Raw genomic sequence first — 12081 nt, 5'->3', positions numbered from 1 at the left:
ATTGTTAATCGACGAATGCAAAGTATCTTCAACTTTTTACAATCTAATTCGTTGTCGCAACATGAGAAACAATATTTCAATACTTTACTTGATTCTCTTAAAATTCTTGGCAATTTAACTATGAAATTATCTAATTGTCAAGAGAGTGCCACTAGTTATGGACAATTGAAGAAGATCATTGAAAACTACGAGGTTAATATTGGTTTAATCGGTGAATATTCTGAAAATGGTACCAATAGTTCATACGAATTGAATGAAGACTATGAGACACCCGATACTTTATTGGAAAAGTTCAATGTTCAACCTTTGGAATGGGTTATCAATCAAGCTTTATGGCTCCTTTGTAACATGTACAAAAGTGACATCGAATGGATAAAGAAAAACATTGAGACCAATTCGAAGAAATTTGAAAATGTTATTGGGACAATCGACTATGTTACCGATCAACTTCGAGTCCTTCGTAATGCCCTTTTCGATCAAAAAATTTCTGATCCAACTCATGAATCGTTCAAAAGCTCATGTCACCTTCTCTTACAGAGATTTCAATTTCTCGTTAAAATGATTTCCATTGAATCTTAGCAACAAGTAGCAACTAATCAACATCAAAAATCACCCATCTAAACTGATTTAGCTTAATCACAATCAACGATCTGATATCATAAGTGTACACAACGTTCAATGTCACATTCATGTTCTGATTCATGTATTTTTTTACTATTACCCAATAAATCATCTGAAAATTTCTGTGAAATTGTTTCTGAATATTTTTCCATGAAAACCTATGAACTTATTTACTTATCGGGTTTCTAATTGAACGGAGAGTTGAATTAAATAGCGAATAACGAATGTTAGTCCAGTCTGATCGAAATAGATATTTAATTGTTGATTGTTCTTATGATGGAAACTATTTCATTCGATTAGCCATTAATTGTACCACGTGTAAATCACCATGTTAACGATTTACCAGTTAATCAAACGAATCGAAATGATAATCATCTTCTGTCAATCAACTGATTACTTAACTTTACTATCGATTAGTTAACCCTTCATGTCAATTAATAATGATCATTGATTGAGGGAGGATTGATTATTCAACAATCTATCGGTAATTGTACTAATAGACGAATGTTCATTTCAGCTGAACTCTAACCATTGGAACTATTGTTAGAATAATATTTCTATTTGATTACAATTAGTTAATTGAGATGATGGATACACCTCTTTGTGTTGGTTATAAATTTAAGACAATTGAAAGTCTCTGTGGTTGGAAATTCATTTGAAACAGTTCAAAGTTGGAAAAAGTTTTCTAACAATTAAGGAGAAATTACAATGAAGTCGATTGAATTTGCTATTTTAGGTAAGAACAATTAATTGATTGTGTCGTGATTGATCTGATTGTTTTCTTTTCTAATTTAGTGACTGCGTTCATCTTGATTGTGTCCAATTGTCATTCTTTAAGAGAAATTGATTTCCTCAATGATTTAAAGCCACATTATGGTCAAGATTTAATCAACCGACTCTTTGCTGATCAGATTGATCGTCGTATTAAAAACATCGTAAGACTTGGTGGTCAAGCTAATCTGACAACTGACCAAACTATGTTTGCATCTATTACCGTTTTCTCATTGGAAATGATTAAAGATCTGGTTAATCAGTCCAACAATCAAATTTTACCATCGATTGACAATGAGCTTTTTACATATTTGACACTTGAATATGATTCAATTGTATCTCGTTTTTACAGTGAACTGACCAACTACCTAAATGATGATCTAAATGTTGACCAGTTAATGCCCAAGACATTAATCCACAGGCTTCATCCATTGATTAATATCACTACTTTTGAGACAATTAAATCTCAAGGGTTGAGTTTAATTGATTCATATAAATCAGACATAATCTTCATGGGACAAGATCAATTGATTGCTGGTAATAAGACAATGGTCAGTTTTGCTATTGACCAATTAGATTGGTTAAGATATACTATGAGACGAGTTGAATCAGGTAAATCAAATTTTGACCTTTCGGTTTATTCATTGAAACAATTAATCAAACAATTTGATATGATTTTAAGCTTAATTGTTGGCAAACCTTATAAATTGCATTGAATTGTTGATAAATGTAAAAACTTAATTTAAGAAACTTGTGATTAAAACCAAGTGCAACTGTACAATTAACAACAATTAATTCAGTAGTTAATCAATTACACAGCAAAAACCTCAATCTTGAGGACAATTTGTTTAATCAACTGTTGATTGTTGATATTTACTTACAATTAACCGATTTTAATGTTTGATCATTAACGATTAGTGATATTTCTGGTTGATTAAAACAACAATCAATGATCAAGATATCCAAATTTTGATTAACGTTATAATCATAATCAGTGTTGCTTCAGTTTGATTTGATAATTGTTATCAAACAATTAATATGTTTCTCGGTATTAGTTTAATTTACTTTCTCTCTGTGTTAATTGTTCCCATTGATTCATCTTTACGTGAAGTTGATCTAATTAATAGATTACCAACACCCGAACCACGATTAATTGTACACATTTTAAAGGAGAAAATCAATCAACGATCTGAATCAATTGAGAAAATTAGACATGAATTTAAATACAATTTAAATCGCGAACAAGATTCATTCATCAATTTAACAATTCATTCATTGGAGATGCTTAATAATGCGACTCATGATTTATCGATAATTTTCACTAATTGTGATTCCAATGATAATCACGAACTGAGAAATTTAATCAAACAATATGAGAAGATAATTAATATAACTCGACACGAATTAACTTTCACTGGATTTGGTAAACACGATTATGAGACTGCCGATAGTTTATTGGAAGAGATTAATCATAAATCACCCGAATGGATTAAATCACAAGCTCTTTCATTGATTGATAATTATCTTGAAGATTTGGAGTTAATACCAATAAATAATCAGCTAAATTGTTCCAATTCAAATCTATCGAAAGTTGTCAAATTCATTGAAGAGCAATTAGAATCACTTAGTGAAAAAATAACCAATATAACAATTAACGAAGAGGATGAATCGTCAAAATCAATCAATTCGCTGAATTTAAGTTTGGAAAATTTAAAATTTCTAATTGAAATGATTTCATGTAAATCAAATTAAAATGATACAAAAAGTAATTTGTTTCAATTATTTTGTTATTTTTATTGGATAAGGCTCATGATATGTAAGCTCAGCTTTCGGTTGACTTTTTTTCGGCCTGCGATTACAGCTACATGTAACTTAATTGCTCGATTTGCACGTCAGAATCGCTACCCATACAGAATCCACCCGAGTTTCCTCTGACTTAATCTTGCCCGGGCTTAGTTCACAATCTTTATTTGAGAACCAGTTTTCGAACAAAAAAGTGACTTAATTAACCATCATTTGACTAACTATTGGGCGATAAATCGATTCCCACAATCTTTTTTCGAATTGCCTTGTTATTACTTTGACAATCGAGATGATATTTCAAAGGTGGACTGAATTGTCAAGAGAAAATTGTTTGAGAGTAAAATAAAAATTTTTGAAAATTTCAACCAAAATGTATGTACAGTAAACTACACAATTTTGTCCGTTTTTTGTAAGGTCGATTTAAGGAGCGGGCAACTCGAAAGGGTTAAAATTAATTAACTTTTTCGATTTAACTTATTTTAATCTTCAAAATAACTAGAAATGCAAGTAAAAATATTGAATTTAATATTTTAAAATCATTTTGACGAGATTTAATAAAGAAAAAAATAATCACTCTAACCAGAATTCAGAACGGTTAGAGAGGTTTTATTGAATGCTCTAAAACAATTGTTAGTTTTGTGTTTTACGGAGGTCGATTTTAGGGTTGATATACCCCTTTGAGGTTTAATTTTTCAGTCTTTATTTATACAGTTCATTTGGAAATGGCAGCGAAATCAATTTTTTAGGCAGAATTGGCCTTCTTCTTGTATTATTGGGTTTTTATTTTATACGCTCATTTATCCAGTAGACGATTTCATTGCTACCGCTTCAAGAATATCAGTTATTTTTTTTGCATTATCTATCGTCATGCTATTGAATTGCCCAGGTAATTTGAAAACAATGACAGCTCCATTTGTGTACTGTATTGAAAAATTTTAAGAATAGAATTTAATTATTATGATTATTCACCATTAATGAATTAATTAACTTACTTTAGATAATCCATAATCTTCCAAATGATGAAAATCGGCGTTGTTTTCATCCGAATCTGTTACTCGAATTAAAACAATTTCACCGTTGAAAATTTCGTCCACATTCATGTCGGCAGCTTTTCGCACTTTATCTGCAAAAATATCGAGAGCATCACTTATCTGGTTAACAGAATATTCAAACGATCCTATCCTGTTGATAGTTGCAGTTACATATTCTAACTTTTCTTGTTTCGTTTTGAGTTCGAACAGTTTTGTTCTCACTTCGTTTTTTTCATCACTTTTCATGAAGGGTGAAAGATAATTCAATGTAAAGTATGTAAATGCTGTGTTTTCATCTTTTCCTTCATATTCTTTTTTAGCGATTCTCGTTTCGTAGCTTAATTTCTCAGGCGATGAATCGATCATGATGAGGTTTCTGACAGAATCTTGACCCAATTTCTTTTGCAGGCCAATGGCCACTTTCAAGGCAATCACTCCCCCAAGGCAGAAACCAATGAGATTGAATGTTTTCTCGTTTGGATATTTGGCTATAAAAGAATCTACATAAAAGTTGACAACTTCATCAATTGATTCGAGATTTTGACAGTCTTTGTTCCAACTGATGCCGATCACTGGTTTTGAGAATGATTCAAATACTGGAATTGCGATATGGAATCGACCTGATTGACTAGGGAAGTAAAAGTATGGTAATCCAAATTCACTTTGATTCAATGGGACAAATAATTGCGTATCAATATGGAAAATATTTCTGTGTTCAGTTATTGAAAAAGAAGAGTTGATTTTTTTCTTCTCTGATTTTTTCAATTTCTTTTCAAGTTCATCTAATTCACCAACTTTCAATTCTCGAATTTCATTGGTTGTCATTGAATAATCGTAATCAGTATCGAGAGCTTGTTTGATTTCAACTGCCATCAATGAATCAAGACCAAGTTCAGATAAAGTTGACTGTGGATCAACTTTAGTTGCATCTTTAACACTAAGGATATGAAAGATTTTCTGTTTCAATGAGTAATTATTCCCTATTGATGATGCACTTTTTTTATCAGAAAATGAAACTATGGTGAAAAGTGAACTATCACCGGATGACATTAAAATTTTGTCAAGTGAATCACGTACTAAATTTAAACGAATTGGTTCATAGGATCTCAACGCGTTTAAATGAATTTGCCATCTATTGAGACGCATCTCTGTAAATATCCCGACATCACCGATTACTCCCCATCGAATAGCCAAACCATGTAGTCCATCTAATCTTCTTTTTCTACAAATATTTTCCATCGCTGTATTACCGAAACAATAATTTGCCTGGGCAATATTTCCAACCTCAACTGCTATTGAAGAAAAGCATACGAAATAATCAATATCGTAGGGTAGAGATCGAGTTAGTTGATCCAAATAACGACAAGCGATCGCTTTTGGTTTGACAGCTTCATCAAATGTTTCAGCTGTTTGATTCTCGAATAGTCCGTCTTTTAGAACCATAGAAAGATGAAATACTCCCCAATTTGGCCCAATTCTTGTGCTTGATTAATTAACCTCTCAGTTGATTCCAAATTGGAACAATCTTCATTAGAGATGATAATATTTGTATAAGTGTACTTGTTATTCTCAAGTCTATTTAGAATATACTCTTGGTATTTTGTTTTAATACCAGAACGTGAAGTAAGAATCAGATTAGTTGCTCCTCTTGATACCATCCAATAAGCTATTTCGAGTCCTAATCCTCCGAGTCCACCGGTTATTATGTAACTTTTTTTAAGATCAAAAAATGTTTGACCAATTGAACGATAAAGTTTAACTTTATTCGGATCTTCATTTTCATCTCTCATTTGAATCAAAACTTTACCAATATGTTTCCCTGTTGCCATAAACCTAAACGATTCTTCAAGCTGATGCATTTGGAATATAGTTGTCGGTAGAGGTACAACCTCACCTGATTCGATTCCTTTTTTTAAAATCTCAATGAGATTATTCCAAATTGTTATCCGATCAGGAATCATGTCGATGAACACATCCTCTTGTAGAAAAGCCAAGCAACAAGCATGAAACGTTTTGTTGAAATCTATGAATTGAGAATCTATTTGGGTAATTAATTAATAATTTGTAAATTCATTGTCAAATCTGAATGATTGAAAATATTATTAATATTTGCGACTTACCAATTTTAGTATTTTGGATCATATCATATTTGCCTATTTCGATAAAGCGACCGAAATTTGACAAGCATCTGATTGAAGCTTTTAGTTTATCATCAGAAAGTGAGTTTAAAACTAAATCAACACCTCGACCATCGGTCATCTTCATAACCATATCTTCAAATGATGTTGATCGAGAATCACCAATATGATCATCATTGATTGAAGGGAAACGTTTCTTAATGAAGTCCCTTTTCTCTTGTGTTCCAACTGTAGTAAATACTTGACAACCTCTTGATAGACAGATCGAAATAGCTGCTTGACCAACTCCTCCTGAACCTGCATGAATTAAAACACTTTCACCAGATTGTAAATTTCCTCGAGAAATCAAACCATAATAAGCTGTTAGATAGACAACAGGAACTGTTGCAGCTTCGGCTAATGTCCAGTGTTCAGGAACAAAGATACAAGATGAATTTGATTGGATTATCGATGAAGTTGCTAATCCACTCGAATTACAAATACCCATAACTCTTTCACCAGACGAATTGATACCCGAAAACTCAATACCAATTGATGGCATGTAATGAACACTATCATAAAGAGGATATGAACGAAGAGGAACTCGTCCAGTTGCGACGAGAATATCACGGAAATTCAGAGATCCATAATAGATTTTTATCTTTTCATGATCTTCGATGAGCTTATTCTTAGGAATATGAGTCCAATTACTGTGATGTGATTGGAACCATCGTAAACTTGAGAGATCGCCTTTTGTTTTAATATCAGCATAACATGAAATTGTTTTAATTTGTAAATCATCAAGATTGACAAGTTCACTTTTATACAATCCAATTTCTCCTTCATCATCAACTTCATTAACTATCAAATCTCTTTCCATCACTTCATCAGGAACAATTATCTCTTCGTCATCTCCTTTTTTCGGATCATAATAACATCTCAAATTATATTGAGGATCTTTAACCAGACACATGATGAATCCAATTATCCCATTATCATAACCACCTCCAGTTAACCAGATTTTATGATTCTTATCTTTCGACAATTCTTTTATCTTATCAATCCAATCATAATTACTATCAAGTTTCACTCTGATAAATGTTACCTGTTGATCTGGATTAGGTGCGAATGGACGTCTCAGTAGAACTGAACAATATCCTTCATCGATCATCTCCTTGTGGCATATCCAAGTGAATCCAACATCGGTTGCGTTACTTTTTAGTGTTGATAAATCAAAGTTGATCTGTTGATTATTTCCAATCAATTGTTGCCATTCTTGTTCGACTGGTCTTAATTTCGTTCTCGTCATAATTTGACAAAATCCACCTTCTTTTAGTGAATCAAATAGATTCTTCAACAATGGATCGTATTGATTGCACTTGACTCCAGGCTCAGTATCTTTGTACATGAGAAGAGTAGACTTGTCACGAATAATAACAAAATCGTATAGTTTTGATTCTGAACTATTTTCGGTGTTTTGATTCTGAATATAAACCAAATTAGAATCACTCTTTATAAAATTATTCATCGTTGTGAATCCATAATCATTAAAAATATTTTCAATCTCGTTTTCAAATAGTTTTTGACTGAAATTACAAAATGCAATGGAGATTTTTTTCTTGATTAAATTGTATCTTGCAATGCTCAGAATTTGTTCGTATAAAATATTTTCTGGCTCATAAAAGAAAAAATCGTGACACAGAGCATCATGATATTTGTTGAGAACATTATCTAAATTCGAGTTGAAATCTACACCATCCATTGGACTTTTGCATTGTTGTATCTCCAAATCTAAAATCTCATTCAAAATTTGTCTAAAAGCTTCATCACTTTCATTTATCTCTGGCTTAAGATCAATACAATCTATCAGTTCAAGTTTTCTTGATTTCAATCTCTCGATATTTTCAATTAAATTCGAGCATTGAAAACTATACTCTTGTTGTCTTATTGCTTTTTCATTGCTAAACTTATGATACGAGTTCAATGGGATTAGATTATGGTTTCGTATTTGGTGGTTTACTGTGTTGATCTTTCTTCTGATCTCTTCGCCTTCTAATCCTTTAAGAATGAACCCGTTTGTTAGTCCCATTCGCGTTTCTTGATTGAAATAAACGCTAAGCACTTTAGTAGAATCAGAAACTGATCTGACAGTTTCGTCGCTAAAAGCACTTAATGTTTCTGGTGGAAACATGTAAACATAATCAATGTAAACAGGAACAATCAGCTTACGGGACTTCGAAGCCAATAACGAAACCTGTAAACAAGCATCAGAAAAGCTAATCCAATGTCCAGTGTCTTTGACTATACCCAACTTTCCATTAGAAGAAGCCTCTTCTACACCTTGAAATGATCCTGAATAATCATAACCACGAATTCTAAGTTCCTTGTAAATATCATTCTTTTGAAGTATAACATCTGAACTTTCTTTGATATTCTTAAAATCAGCAGGTAGCAAGTTTACTGTCGGTTTATCAACAAGTCGATATTTTCCACTTATACAAACATTTTTACTCTCATTAACGTAGATGAGGAAAGTTTCAAGATCTTCGTTAATTTTCGTAACAAATTTCATTTGACTTGCAGTTGATGTGAATTGTGTTGCTCGAAGAATTTGAACTTGATAGAATTCAATTGGATTTTCATTAGGTTCGAGATTCAGAGCCCTACAGACCATTTGCCAAGCAACATAAAGATAACCTGTTGCTGGAAACAAAATTCTTCCATCTATCTGATGACCAGTAAGAAATGACCAGGAAGGGTCGTGAAGATCAATTATTTTGATAAGTTCAGTTTGTTGATTGGAATACTTGTCATACTTAGCATCGAACCATTCCTTTTCATGCTTCCATTTAATCAGATGACCAACAGGTTGAGTTTCTCTTGGGACTGGATATTCAATTTGATCATAAAGATTCGTAACCATTGGATTAAGACCATGAAGATAAATTTGACCAATCATTTTATAGAGATGCAAAATTGATCGATTATAGTTGTAAATATTTGTCAATGTTTCTTGGCCATTAATTAGAAATATCGATGACTGTCTCGTCTCAACATTTGAACTAATCTCTAGTAACACAGAGTTAGAATCAATCTTTTCTATTATACCACTGAAATTACATGATTCTGTGATACAGGAAACGAAAAAATGTCCATCAATGGTATGCCCTTGATCAGAATTCATGCAGTTTTCACAAAAGTGAGTATTTAATCCTGAATTTGTCTTCAATGGTCTGAGAAATTTGTTGATTTCAAGTTCAAGCGGTTTTGATATTTCACTAAGCAGAGATGAGTTAAAAGGAATCCCTTTAGTATCAATAAGATTTGTTTTGATATTTGTCCTGTGATTAGACTCGATTTTTGAGATGGACTTTTCAATTGCATCTTCAGTACCAGTGATCAACGTCCAATCTTCCGACTCGTGTGAAGCTACTTCGATACAACCAAAATTCATCTCTTCGATTTGTCTCCATGGTAAATTAACATAAGCCATTGCTCCTTTTCTTTTCAATTGTTCACAAGCGAAACCAATATGATAACCGATTAACAGAGCATCTTCATCAGTTATACATCCATCAGCATAAGAAGCAGCAATTGAACCAATCGAATGACCAATGATACCTTTGGGTTTAATTTCCAAATGTTTAGTTAGTAGGTCACAAAGAGCAATTTGGATCACAATTGACGAAATTAATAAGGAAATTAAATCCTGTTGATTAGATTCAATAATCTTGATAACATCAATTCCTAATGAACTCAAGCGATCAGTTTGCATAGATCTTATTCTTGAATAAATTAGAGGAACTTCCAACAGTTGAACAAATGATTGTGATGTGACATTAAACATTGGAGTGAATATCAACCAAGGAAACACTTCATCAGTTGATACATTTTGTTTAAATGTTTGATGAATGACTGTTTGTTCATCATCCAACAGTAAATATCCACGATGATCAAACCCTGTTGATGGTTTGATCTTACTCATGTTATCCAAAAGTGCCAACGTGTATTTTGTTAACGATCCTTTTTCCTCCTCGATAAAATCAACAATAGTTTCCAAACCTTCATAAGTTCGATTGCAAAAATTGACTAAACGTGGTATTTTATTGGAACTCAAAATCAGGTCAGCCTTTTCGATTCTTTTCGAATTGGCTTGCAAAATGAAGGTAGTATTGACACCACCAAACCCAAATGCATTTACCATAATATGATCTCCATCGAATCTTGTATTTTCAAGAATTGGTCTAATAACACCTTTAATCAGTCCATCGATATTTGGATTTGGTTCGATAAAATGTAAATTAGCAGGAATTACTCCAGTTTGGAAAATCTTAACAACTTTTGAGATCGCATTTAATACGGAAGAACCTTCAGAATGACCAATATTGGATTTAAGACAACCAACAAGAAGAGGTTTATCTGAATTGGGTCTCATAGTTTCCATCAATGCCTTACATTCAATTGGATCTCCAGCTGCAGTTCCCGTTACATGCGCTTCAACATAATCGATATCTTCTGGATCTAAATGCACATCTTTAAATAATCGTCTAAGAACATCTATCTGACCTTCGAGTCGTGGAAAAGTAATTCCTTCTTTGGTGAATCCATCATTATTCACAACGATATTTATCAGAGAGCCGTAAACTCTCTTGGCATCAGATTTACGTTGAATTAAAATCGCAACAATACTCTCAGATCTGAGATAACCATTAGCATCAGCATCTAAACATTTGGACTTACCATCAATACTTGTCATTCCAAATGATCTGAAACATAGCGAAATGTATGGAATAACACAATGATTATGAGCAAGAACAATCGCTTGATCACAATCGCCAAACAATATGCTTCTCGCTGCAATATCGAAAGCTGAAGCAGCGGCGGCACATGCAGTGTCCACGCTGATGACTGGACCTTTCAGATCAAGCACATAATGTAACCAATTTATACTTTCAGGATGATTAAGACCAAGAGGATCTCCATCTAATTGTGGTCTATGACTCGCACTTACACCAGCAAAAAGACCTGTGTTCGTACCACGCCAACTATCGTGGATGAAACCTTCCATTTGATTCAAAAACGAATCAATAACTTTTCTCAAAATATTTTACGATTGTAAACTTACCAGCATCAATAAACATTTCGTATATAACCTCATGCAAAACACGAATTGATGGCAAAATGGTTGATACAGACTCTGTAGGTATTTTGAAAAATTCTACATCAAAAAGGCCAATATTCGGAACTTTGGCTAACCTTTTAGGTATATTGAGCAAATCTGATAGAAAGAGAGAGACGAATACAAGTTTCTTGGTAATATAATCAAATGTTTCGAAAACCAAATTGATATACTCACTAGTTGGCCATCTTCTATCATCGATAGAACCACCATCAACACCGTTCAACAGGTTGAACCAAAACTCTTCCAAAGATTGAGCCTCAGGATAACGTCCAGATATACCAGAAATAACTAATAAGTTGTAAGGTATTGAAGCCATGGCAATATAACTCACACAATAAATTTTTTGAAAACTAAACTTGACAAGATGATTAACATTTATAACGGCAAAAAGTGCAACTTATGTATATTCAAAACAATTGATTTAATTTATCAGAATCTAATACATATGCATTTGAATTGGCAAAGTGAAAGGTACCCAGCTAATTAAATACTAAGTACATTAATATACCAGAAAATGAGACTGCCATGTATATTGTAAATGGTGTCTGAACAAACC

At 32.7% G+C, this 12081-nt stretch overlaps 2 protein-coding genes across 2 annotated transcripts; one reads left to right on the top strand and one right to left on the bottom strand.

Annotated features, from left to right (window-relative positions):
- The first annotated feature begins 1090 nt into the window (after nt 1-1090).
- On the top strand, nt 1091-2187 carry LOC128385947 (uncharacterized). Its single transcript, XM_053344882.1, has 2 exons — nt 1091-1357; nt 1417-2187. The coding sequence occupies exons 1-2, from the start codon at nt 1330-1332 to the stop codon at nt 2106-2108; spliced, it is 720 nt and encodes a 239-aa protein (XP_053200857.1). The 5' UTR covers nt 1091-1329; the 3' UTR covers nt 2109-2187.
- A 1543-nt stretch (nt 2188-3730) lies between these two features.
- On the bottom strand, nt 3731-11873 carry LOC128386196 (fatty acid synthase-like). The gene is given in 6 exon segments (XM_053345192.1): nt 3731-4115; nt 4188-5660; nt 5663-6264; nt 6347-11404; nt 11469-11621; nt 11700-11873. Coding segments are annotated over 6 exon segments (7551 nt in total). The 5' UTR covers nt 11842-11873; the 3' UTR covers nt 3731-3992.
- Between the last annotated feature and the right edge of the window lie 208 nt (nt 11874-12081).

Source organism: Panonychus citri, unplaced genomic scaffold (assembly GCF_014898815.1).
Source record: "Panonychus citri isolate SS breed McGregor unplaced genomic scaffold, ASM1489881v1 Contig00063, whole genome shotgun sequence".
Lineage (NCBI taxonomy): Eukaryota > Metazoa > Arthropoda > Arachnida > Trombidiformes > Tetranychidae > Panonychus > Panonychus citri.
Note: the sequence above shows the minus strand (reverse complement) of the source record. Positions and strands in the feature narration are given on the sequence as shown.